Raw genomic sequence first — 11,879 nt, forward strand, 5'->3', positions numbered from 1 at the left:
CTAAGGAGAAACCACTGGGGGGAGGTAAGGGAAGTGACAATTTAAAAGGTGGGGGGGCACGAACAGGGGGTGTAAGGGGCTTGATATTGGGGAGAAACCCCCTGGGGTTGGGGCTACACTTCCGCCGCCCCCCTTCCAAGCCTCCCTGGCCTGCATCCCCACCGCCATCTGCCCGCCCCCCACAGACACAAACGCGACCCCCCAGGCCCAGGTAAGCCTTCGCAGGCCGCGCCCGGGCTTCCCCTCCTCGTCCTCGTCCTCCTCACCTTCGGTCGACGACTCTTCTGCCGCCGCCCCGGGCTGGGCCATGGCTGAGCCAGCTCACGCCGAGGCCGGGCCCGCTAAGTGAGGCGAGTGGAGCGAAGCGAGCACAACAGGGGCCGCCGCCTCAGCCTCCGCCGCCGGCCCAGGGCCGCCTCAGCCGCCTCATCCTGACAGGCAAAAGGGGCGGGCGAGGAGCTGGGGGGGGCGGAGGAGGAGAGTGAGGGGGAGCTCTGCGCATGCGCCCGGGTTGGCAGCGTCTGAGGGGAGGCTGGCGGGCGGTGGGAGGGAAGCGCAGCCGGGGAGGTTTATAACCACGGGAAAAGCCGGCTTTGGGGGAGCTGTGGCTGGCAAGGACTGCCGGGCCGGGGCGCAAGGGTCCCGCGGCAGGGGGGGTGTTATTTTTTAAAAAGGAAGGTGTATAAGCGTACAGAAATTAAGGACGCGTTCACACGTTACGCGGAAGGGGGCTCAAAAGCCAGTGACAAAAATTAAGCGCGGGGAAGCATTGTTCAAACTGCAGGGGGGTGGGGAAATAGAGGCTGGGTTTTCGCAAAGTTGCGCACAAAAATAGGGGTGCTTTCACATGGTAAAACTGCACCAGGGTTTACATGGAATCATAGAATTGTGGAGTTGGAAGGGACCCTAAAGGTCATCCAGTCCAACCCCCTGCAATGCAGGAATCACAGCCATGACAGATGGCCATCTAGCCTCTGCTTAAAAGCCTCCAATGAAGGTGAGTCAAACAGTTCTTACCCTCAGAAAGTTATTCCTGATAATTAGTCAGAATCTCCTTTCTTGTGACTTGAAGCCATTGAGATATTTGAGATAAACAAGCTTGCTCCATCTTCCATGTGACAGCCCTTGAGATATTTGAAAATGACTCAGATATCTCCTGCCAGTCTCCTCTTTCTCCCCTTGTGGGGTCTGTTCACAAGACTCAAGAAGAATTGTGACTCTAAAGAAAAAGCATGCCAAGGTGGCAAGTTAGTTTAATCCTGTGTGAAAATAATTACCAAGCAGGTGTGGCAATATTATTGTTTGCACCATGATTCTCTTCCATTCAAATTTACTCTATTGACACAACAAGATGTCTATGTTTTGCCAAATACATTTATGTCAATGGGCTTATGTGAGTCTAATGTGTGTTGTACACTGGCCAGTGTGTTTGAAAAACAGAGTGTGTGTATGTACAGTGGTACCTTGGTTTACGAACTTAATCTGTTCTGGAAGTCCGTTCTTAAACCAAAGCGTTCTTAAACCAAGGCGGTCTTTCCCATAGCAGCGGGGGACTCAATTTACACTCAACAAGAAGTGGAACATGTTCCGCTTCCAAGGCAAAGTTCACAGACCAAAACACCTGCTTCCGGGTTTGCAGCGTTCTTAATCCAAGTTGTTCATAAACTAAGCTGTTCTTAAACCAAGGTACCACTATACTCCCAATGCAGACATAGGAGACTATACCAACGCTTTAGGGTCCCTTATTTTAGGAAGTTTATCTAGCAACCACAGTCTGACCCTTCTGACTATTCTACTTTGTGAAATGTGTCATCTGCCATAGTTTTGTTTTGCTTGGAATCCCCCTAACTTCCCAGCAACGATTCCCCACAGTATTGTAACAAACCTTATATCTTTCAGGCTGCATCTCACAAACACCCAAAGACCATGTCTGGTATTTTCTACACACTTGGTCTTAATGACCACATACTAGAGTAAAACTGAGCAAATGCATTGCTAAGCAGAAACAGGCCTATAGCGGCTTTATGATTTTTTATAATTCTACTTTGGAAATTTAGGACATTATTCCACAGTTGAAAATCTTTGCAAGTACCATCAGGAAACCATGTTATTCCTGTCCTCTTGTTTAAAAGGTTCCATGTGGTGTATGGCTCAGAATAGATGGAAAGCAGATGACTATGTATATGTGTGTACCCCCAAAAGTATGCTGTCTACAAGTTCAGATACAAGCACATGCTCATGGCCTCATTTGAAAGCTGCCTTATTAAATTTCTCTTTTCTTCTTCTTACTAGGGCCGGGTGGAGGATGGGGTGGAGATGTTTGTGTATGTGTAGAAAGAAGGCTTCTATATATAATTGTAAAATACTTTGTTGTTGTTGTTTAGTCGTTTAGTCGTGTCCGACTCTTCGTGACCCCATGGACCATAGCACGCCAGGCACTCCTGTCTTGCACTGCCTCCCGCAGTTTGGTCAAACTCATGTTCGTAGCTTCAAGAACACTGTCCAACGATCTCATCCTCTGTCGTCCCTTTCTCCTAGTGCCCTCAATCTTTCCCAACATCAGGGTCTTTTCTAAGGATTCTTCTCTTCTCATGAGTTGGCCAAAGTATTGGAGTCTCAGCTTCACGATCTGTCCTTCCAGTGAGCACTCAGGGCTGATTTCCTTCAGAATGGATAGGTTTGATCTTCTTGCAGTCCATGGGACTCCCAAGAGTCTTCTCCAGCACCAAAATACTTGGGGTTGCCATATTTTAAAAAGTGAAAATCCAGACACAAAAGTTGTTTGTTTTTGAGCTTTTTTAAAATATTGACCAAACTACCGTAGTTGAGCTTTTTCCGCTATTTTTTATGAAATTCACCAATATCTAAATTATTGACATGGGCTGTTATGCATACAGATTTTTCCGGACCTTCAGTGATTTCTGCCTGGACATATCATCATCATCATCATCATCAAACCTTTTATTGGCATCACATACAAACATCCAAAACAAATCAATACGGAATTACCACTTCCACAGTGGCACAAAACATTTGCTAAAAGAAAGGAGGCAGAGCAGTCTATCATCACATCTCTAGGTCTCCAGGGAGATCAGACATCTGCAGTGTATTTCGACAACAAAAAAACCAAATAGAGATATTTAGCCACTAACTTGGTGAGCTCCTGATCATTCCCCGGTAATAGAAAATGTATGACCTCCAACTCTGGTTTCCATTTGGGGATGCAGAGTTGATGTAGAAAATGCTGACGGAGATCATATAGTTTACAATTAAGAACCATATGTGTAAGGGTTTCCACCAGGTGGTCTTCACATGGGCAAGTTATTTCTCCTTCCTCCCTGCCTAAGAACCTCCCCCAAAGGAGGTTTGATGGATTTGAATTAAACCTGGCCAGGGAAAATGCCCTTCTTTCTCGAGGATTAAGCAGAAATTCAAGGTAATTGTGGTTAGTTTCATGTGCCCAAGAAAGTTGAAAATAAACAGGGGGACATGTTTTCTCCGCTGCTACTGTTAGTTCCTGGCGTTCAATATCCCACAACCTAGTTTCTATTATAGCCTTGGCAGATGGTAGGGACATCGATCGCAAAAGTTCCACTGACAGACCGAGTTGCTATACCTTCTTGTTAAACTGTTGTAGCCCTGGGGAAAGAAAGGGGTCTAACAAAACTTCGCCGAGGATAGGATCTTTATCTGATGTAAGGCAGATGTTTAACCAGCATAGAAGAAATCTTGCCCAGGCGACAGTCTCTACCTTGTGTTGACCTCCCTCTAGACACAAGGCTGCATAGGGTACACAGCGTGGGACAGTAAAAATCTTGAAGATGAAAGCTGCCTGCACTCGTTCTACCAAATGGGTAAACCCTGACAGCCAGACTGGAATACCATAGAGCAATTGAGCTATAATTTTGGCATTGAAGACCTTAAGGGCAGAAGGGATATGCGAATTACCTCGTTATGAAAAGCATTATGGCCTGCAGAGACATCTAACTGGCATTCACCGCCGTTGCACGGTGCGTGGACCAGAGAAGCCTATTGTCACAGGCGCGGTAGCGGCTACTCTAGAGTAATGACTCCTCAAAGCGTTGTCTTTTCATGCTTTTATTCAGTGCTGACTATTTACAGTGCAGAACAGTGCTATGTACATGTTGTCAGTTAGGGGTCAGAACCTCCGAATGGAGGTTCACGCGTTTTCTTCCAGCAAAGTAGTCTAGGGATACTGAATCTCCGCCCCCGTCGTTTCCTGCGCAATTCCGGGGTCGGCCTTCTTCCCTTGCCTCCCACTTCCCTTCCCACACTAGGCATGGGCTCCGCTACCTTGCCTGAGCCTCGGTCACCACTTCCTGAGTCACCGCTGGAGATATCTCCCTCCCCACTAGCACTAGCGCTGGGCGACGAGCTGGTACTTAAGATGGGAGGGTCCTGCCTGTAGCTTCTGTCGCTCACACCTATGATGGAATGTAATTCACAAATAGTTGAATTTGAATACCTGCTGGATGGGCATATGGCAACCCTACATTTGCTGCTGTGCTCACTTTGGCCTCCAGGCTTACAAATTCCTGGCATGTGAGCTGCAAAAGGTTGCCTAGAATGTTCCCCACTCCTGATCTAGAAGCTCTTAGAGTAACATGGGGGGGGCAGATAGAGCAGACCCATCTGATAGGTTTCCTATCCCTTCTTGCTGACTTAATTGAGTTATTGAGAACTCAAAGCTTAGGCACTATTTTGTGACATTATAAAGGTAAAGGGACCTCTGATCGTTAAGTCCAGTCGCGGACGACTCTGGGGTTGCGGTGCTCATTATAGTTGGCCTAATAAAGGTATTGCCCCAAAGTTTTAGACTTCTGTTAACTTTGTGTTTCTGTTAGCTCTGTGCAGTTGTACAATCAATCATTATAATGTGCCTCTTTATTTTAAATTTTATTGTGTGAGCTGGTTACAAAACTTTTATGGACATAAACAAGAAACCAGAACAAACTTCAGCTGCAGCTGAACATGAACTGGGACCAAAATTGTTAGAATTTGACTCCCTCAATAATATAAGGAAATGCTCAGCAAAGGGGCAGGCATCCATATGATTTGCAGATCAGCTCTATTTTTGGGGAAAGGGGAAGTGATGGTGTGCATTACAGATCTTTGTGTCTTATGTGGCATTCTCAAAGCCTACAAAGTTCTTCCCCTTTTTGTTCACTGTGGGAAATACAGATGTAAGCAGAAGGAATCGTAGAATTGAAGAGTTGGGAGTTGACTTACAGTCTGGTGTACCATCATTGCTCAAGAAAAGGTCCTTGATATTCCACGGGCCATGGTTTCCTTGAATCATCTTTTCCCACAGTGCAGCACAGCAGCCACTTTTTTCCTTAATAGTAAGCCATACTTCTTTACTTAATAAACTGGTGTGCACCAGCTAGGTGCTGGTGGATATAACCCACTCATGCAGGAACAAACCAACCAAGGTGTAGCCAGTTTAGCCTGTTAGTCACCCATACCCCTCCAACACCCCACTGATCAAAATTGGAATGCTTGTTTTTTTTGGACCTGAGCTCTCACGGGAGTCGGCTGTTTCGCACAAGAAAAAAAACAAGGGTCTTTTGGTCCAGTACTCTGGCACAAGCCAGCTGTTATGCGAGAGTGTGAGAACAAAAACAAGCATCTTTTGGTCCCAAGCTCTTGTGAGAGGTAGCTGATGAGTGTGAGACCAAAAAACGAACAGCACTTAGTCCAGTGCTCTGGTGTGAGCCAGCTGAAAGAGCAAGGCAAAAAAAGAGTGTCTTTTGAACCTCAGACCTGGTGGCCACATGTGGCCCTTTAAGCTTCTCTGTCTAGCCCTTGGGACTCTCCTCAGGTGACTCCCCCTTTCCAGCTACACCCTCACCAACCCTGCTTTGTACCCTCCATGTTTTTGTTGGGCTAGAATGTGTCCTTGGGCTGATAAGACATGCTGGGAAAGGGCATATGTGTGTTTGTAGACCAGCCTCCTGTACAAAGTTAAAATTTACATTCATTGCTTCACGCACTTTTGCCTCTGGCCCTGCTCGCCACTGGTATGAGACCCCTTGAAGTGAATGTGGCCATTGGGCTGAAAAGGGTTTCTCATCCCTGATTAAGCTAAGAACTTCTATTTTATTTATTGCATTTATATCCCACTCTTTTCTCCAAGGAGCTCAAGGTGGCATACACAGTTCTCCCACTCCTCACTGAATCCTCATAACCACCTTATGAGGCAGGTTAGGCTGAGAGTCACCCAAGGTCACCCAGTGAGCTTCATGCTGAGTGGGGCTTGGAACCCTGGTCTCCCAGGATCTAATCTGACACTCAAACCACTACACTACACATGCATACCACTTCCACTGCTTACAGGTAGGTAGCCGTGTTGGTCTGAGTCGAAGCAAAATAGAAAAAAAATTCTTCAGTAGCACCTTAAAAACCAACTAAGTTTTTATTTTGGTATGAGCTTTCGTGTGCATGCACACTTCTTCAGATACACTAGAAACAGAAGTGTCAGACCCTTATATATATACAGAGGGTGGGGGGGTGGGAATGGGTGATGGGCTGATGGGAGTGGTAAACCTGAGATGGCTGTTAACGACTGCTGATTACTGCAATTCCACTGCTGTAAAACTGCTTCTTTAAGTGTAAACCTGAGGAATCCAAATTCCTTTTTAAAAAATAAATAAATGGGTTAGGTAGAAAGCAAAAGACCAGGAGTGTATGTGTATGTGTGTGTTTAAATGAGTATTTCTTTTATTTTCTTTGCAGCAGCGTTCCTCGTGCTTTTAAGTGATCAGCAGCATCTCCTCTCTGTCTCGGTTCTCATTCACCAACTTGGTGATGCCCTTGAGGTACTTCACAAATTCCATCCGGACATCTTCCGGTTCTTCTTCAAGGCTAGAGTGGACCACCTGCAGCTTGTTCAGCGGTGGAGCTTTGAAGTTTAAGAAGCAAACCATTAAAACTACTGGCAATTCTGACAAAACACCAAATATAGGTAAGAGCCAGGAAAGCAAGGCATCAGGGTCTTACGCAAGGTGAGATTCTCCGGGTCCATTGCACTGCCTGGCTTGTGATGCGAAATGAGCAGGCACTGGCTGTCCAGCAGCTGCTGTTGTTGCACAAAACAGGAGTGCCACATTTCAATCTCCTTCAAATGGGTGGGCGAGTCTTGGTTGAAAACAATGACGACCCCATGGGAATCCTTCATCAGTGCTGGCCAGCAAGTCTCAAATCTGGAAGTGCAACAGAGAAACAGCATCACCTGTGCCATCACCTGTGTACAGTTCTGGTCGCCTCACCTCGAAAAGGATATTGTAGAGTTGGAAAAGGTTCAGAGAAGGGCCACCAAAACGATCAAGGGGGTGGAAAGCTTGCAGTGTTTGGGACGTTTTAGTTTAGAGAAAGGGTGAGAAAGAGATGATACGATAGAAGTTTATAAAATTCTACATGGCATGGAGAAAGTGAATAGAGAAAACTTTTTCTCCTCTCATAACCCTAGAACTCATGGACATCCAGTGAAGCAGAAAGTTGGAAGATTTTTTTTCAGGCCAGAAAAAAAGTAAAGTACTTCTTCATGCAGCAAATTGTGGAACTCTCTCCCCCAGGAGGCAGTGACGGCCACCAACTTGGATGGCTTGAAAAGAGAATTGGACAAATTCTTGGAGAATGAGACTATCACTTGCTACTAGCCATGATGGCTCGGCTCTGCCTCCATAGTCAGAGGCAGCAAAGCTTCTGAATACCAGTTGGTGGAAACAAGAGGAGAGGAGAGTGCTCTTGTGCTCGTCTTGCTTGCAGGCTTCCTACAGGCACCTGGGTGGCCAATGCGAGAACAACATGCTGGACTAGATGGGCCATTAGCCCAATCTGGTAGGGCTCTTCTTGGGTTCTTACCTACCTTTATCATTTTATTTTATTTTTGCTTTAAAAAATCTCAGTTGGGATTCTGCAGCTGCTTTGCACATACCGGGCCGTATCCAACTAAGTAATTATTGTAAGCAGAATGATTTCCGCCTGCACAATGGAAGTTCCCTTTCCCCTGCTCTCCCTACATGTCCCCACGCCTCTTCTTCAACCCTGCAGAATATATTTAGGGGGCAATACAAGGAACACACAGAGAGGAGAATTTCCATGGTACAAGCAGGCCACCAAATCTGTGCCTTGTCTGGCATTTCGTTTTTTAGAAGGGGGTTCACCAACCGCAAACTAGAATGCCCCGTACACAAGTGCATGTTTCCGACTTGCCCAGAGTACCCTCTGCTTCTTAAAGGATCAAAAATAATGGTAGGGCTTTGTCCCAACTTCTTGTGAATAGCCTCCCCTCCCCTTCCTTAACCATGGCTTGGTGTAGTGTTTGAATTGCACCAACTTACTCTAAGAAAGTTGGCAGGATACGTAGGTGATCCACTTACTTTTGATCTCCGCCACAATCCCACAGTTCAAACCGACACCCTGCTCCTTTGCCATTTCCACCGAAATTTGGCATCTCGTATTCTAGGATCCTAGAATTTAAAAATACATATTTTATACAAAAAAATAAGGCAGGCATTCTTTGGGCCTCCCTGAAGGACAGAGCTCCCATCCATATTTGCTGGTCCCTTTTTCCAATGTCAGTTCTTAGTTACCCATGCTGTGTGCGTGTTTCGTAATGGTACTTTCACGTGTCTAAAGATTAAACCCATCCCCACTTACCTGGGAACAAGTCCCATTAAATTCAACAGAACTTAATTGTGAGGGGACATATTTAGTTAGGAATGTGCTGTTAGTTTTGTAAGCCACCTTTGTAAGCAGTGTGCCCTGAGAGGCATGCTAATTATTTATTTATTTTAAAATTATAAAGTAAAAAATCTAACAGCCCCAAATTCCATCCAACCTCTGCATTTAGCTTACTTGGCATCTGGAGCAGCTGCCCACTGTTTTGAGGCATTCTCCCTTCCCCCATTTCATGTACCGTTTTATGACTTTACTAGAAATCCACACAAACTGGATTGTGTAACAAATACCAACACTTCATCACTTGAAGAAGGCCCAGTTGATTTGACATGAAGAGAAAACCAAGAAGTTGATGTCAAGGAAATCTTGTAGACTTTGCAACCATGCTGTTTTGAAAGGATGGAGAACTTATTGTGGACCTCCAGATGCTGGACTCCAACTCCCATCAGGCTCACCTAGCACGGCCAGAAGTCAGGGATGATGGGGGCTGTAGTCCAGCAACATCCAGAGGGTACCAGGTTCTGCACCCCATTGTATGGAGGGGGGGAATCCATGTTTTGCTAGCAGTTCCGCTCTACCTGCTTGAAACTCACCTTACTGCATGTGTAGGGAGGTAACTACCAATGCCTTCGGTGCTCTCTGACAAGAAGTTTGCCAAGACAGACTTTCCAGCCTATCGCAAGTGAATACAGAAGCAAGATTAGCAATAGAAAATAGGAAGCTCCCTGCTACCAAGTCAGACCATTGGTCCATCTAGCTCAGTATTGTCTGCACTGACTGGCAGTAGCTCTCCAGGGTCTCTGAAAGGGGTCTCTTTCAATCCTAGCTGGAGGTGACAGAAACTGAACCAGGGATCTTTTACATGCCAAGTATGTTTTCTGACCCCTAAGCTACGATCCTCCCCAAATGTTAAGATCGTTTCTTTATTTGTTATTTCAGAAAATTTATATAGCACTCGATTGTAAAACAAAACCTCAAAGCAGTTTACAGAAAGAATAAAACAATTAACTTTCCAGTAAAAACAATTCAAAGCAACTCTGTAAAACATTCAAATGATAACTAAAATCTGTGATAACCTAAAACAGATCAAAGCACACGCAAACATTCTACAAATAAGCTGGGAGTTCCAAAGTGCAAGAGGTGAAGGTCCAGTCATGACCGACTCTGGGGTTATGGCGCTCATCTCGCGTTATTGGCCGAGGGAGCGAGCGTACAGCTTCCAGGTCATGTGGCCAGCATGACAAAGCCGCTTCTGGCGAACCAGAGCAGCGCACAGAAATGCCGTTTAACTTCCCGGTGGAGCGGTCCCTATTTATCTACTTGCACTTTGACGTGCTTTTGAACTGCTAGGTGGGCAGGTGCTGGGACCGAGCAACGGGAGCTCACCCCATCACAGGGATGCGAACCGGTGACCTTCTGATCAGCAAGCCCTAGGCTCTGTGGTTTAACCCACAGCGCCACCCGCGTCCCGAAAGTGCAAGAACTGCCACGCTAAAATATAAATTTATTATAAATGCAGAAGTTGTATTAGGCAGCACCTGTAACAATGCTAGTTCCCACAGACAGAAGTGGGCATATATGAGGACAGGCAATAGTGCAGTAAACCACTCCCGAGCTTTTTAGGGCTTTATATAGTAATAGTAACACCTTGAGATATGTGCAGTAGCTAATTGACAACCTGCACAGGTGTTATATGTGGACAGGGTCTCACTCCTACCAGCAACACTACTGCAGCATTCTGAACTAACTGCAGCTTCAAGAACAAACACAGAGGAAGTGCCACAGAGAGCACATTGTAGTAATAATGAGATGAGATGGACGGTTTTGTCTCTAAACCCTTAAAAACAACGTGGTAGGTGCAGGTCTACTAACAGTTATTAGCCCGGCATTTAACAGAACCTCCATGTTCAGAGGCAGTGTACCAGAAAACCAGGAGCCAACAGCCAAGAACAGCTGCCTCCATCACGTCAGGGTATATATATCCCAAAGGCATTCTGCTGGAAACATAATACTGGATTTGTCCTAATCTGAAAAAGTCAAGAAGAAGCTTTGCTCCTGGATGGATATGGTTCACAGCGCTTTTAAGGGCTGGGGAGGCGACTGTGGGGAGCTTTCCTTTCCTCCAAGAGGGACCCCAGGCGCTCTTTCGCTCACTCACCTCGCTGGGGCCAACGAAGAGTATCTTCACCTTCAGCATCCCCCCGTCGGACTAGGCCGCATAGCCTCGGCCTCGCGTAGAAGACTAACCCGAGCAAACGGCCGAAAGGGCGGGTCGAATGATGCCGGCTGACTCCGCCCAACCCAGCGACGCGACGTTGCCAGGCGCGGTTGCTAAGGGCGGAGAGAAGGCTGAGCCCCGGCGGAGAAAAAGGGAGACTGCTCGTTTCACAGCAGCCGGGTATTTCTATGTTTACTCAGACAAAGGGTGGCATCCTTAAAGCCCAGTCTTGTACGTGTGAACGACCACTGTGTTCAAATGGGATTTATTTCTAGGTCAATGTGCATAGAATGCCGACCTTAATTAGGGAGGACTTGCATTTCTTTACTCACAGTTATGCCCCATTGGGTTCAGTGGGGCTTACTCCCAGGCAAAGGCATATAGGATCGCCACCGTCCCTGGTAGGTAGTAATGCGTCTTCTGGAGTACAACAGGCGTGTGTCCTGTACAAAAGACAGAATTAAGAAAATTCTGAGACCAGCACTTTGTTTCTAGTAGCAGAACTGAGTGACACTCCCAGCCCCTTCCACACACAAAATCCCCAAGCTTTCTTCATTTCTGCAGTAGAATTTACAGTAGTGTGTGCATATCATTTGTTGTTGCAATTGTTAAAAGATTGGGAGTCAGAATCCTCATCAATCTGCAAATCACCCACAGATCTGCCAGTAGATCCAGACCTATCTTCAGCTCCACCCCCCACCCCCAAAATCTGGATGTTACTCAGTAGTATGTTAGGGATATTTATTTATTAATTATTTTATTTAAGATATTTATGTACTGTTTTTCAGGTAGACCTCACAGAGCAGTTCCCGAAAGAAGATTACAACAGTAGGCCTTTTTATAATAATAAAAAAGGTTATAGTAAAAGAGAAAGATAACTTAGTTCTGAGTAAACAAGTACAGAATTATGCTGTTAAACCCCTTGTTCACCAAGTTGAACTACTTATCATTAAAAAAA

General features: G+C 46.0%; 2 protein-coding genes and 1 long non-coding RNA gene across 6 annotated transcripts in view; all 3 read right to left on the reverse strand.

The window, feature by feature from the left end:
* Nucleotides 1-447, reverse strand: part of RABEP1 (rabaptin, RAB GTPase binding effector protein 1) — a 49,051-nt gene extending 48,604 nt beyond the window's left edge. For all 4 annotated transcript variants that reach the window (XM_088657753.1, XM_088657751.1, XM_035138816.3 and 1 more), the window contains exon 1: nt 267-447. In XM_088657753.1, coding sequence (XP_088513879.1) covers nt 267-309 — 43 coding nt within the window. In that variant the 5' untranslated portion in view covers nt 310-447. The remainder of the gene's footprint in view (nt 1-266) is intronic.
* Nucleotides 448-2,943: 2,496 nt separating this feature from the next.
* LOC148683567 (uncharacterized) lies at nt 2,944-5,237 on the reverse strand. The gene is made up of 2 exons (XR_015947005.1): nt 4,446-5,237; nt 2,944-4,029 (listed from the first exon to the last, which is right to left on the reverse strand). It is a non-coding gene; the product is annotated as an uncharacterized LOC148683567 (long non-coding RNA).
* A 1,482-nt stretch (nt 5,238-6,719) lies between these two features.
* Nucleotides 6,720-10,972, reverse strand: IFT22 (intraflagellar transport 22). The gene is made up of 5 exons (XM_035140236.3): nt 10,862-10,972; nt 9,297-9,376; nt 8,403-8,492; nt 7,021-7,223; nt 6,720-6,922 (listed from the first exon to the last, which is right to left on the reverse strand). The coding sequence occupies exons 1-5, from the start codon at nt 10,898-10,900 to the stop codon at nt 6,774-6,776; spliced, it is 561 nt and encodes a 186-aa protein (XP_034996127.1). The 5' UTR covers nt 10,901-10,972; the 3' UTR covers nt 6,720-6,773.
* Between the last annotated feature and the right edge of the window lie 907 nt (nt 10,973-11,879).

The sequence above is a fragment of the Zootoca vivipara genome, chromosome 14 (genome assembly GCF_965207765.1).
Source record: "Zootoca vivipara chromosome 14, rZooViv2.hap1.1, whole genome shotgun sequence".
Taxonomy (NCBI): Eukaryota; Metazoa; Chordata; class Lepidosauria; order Squamata; family Lacertidae; genus Zootoca; species Zootoca vivipara.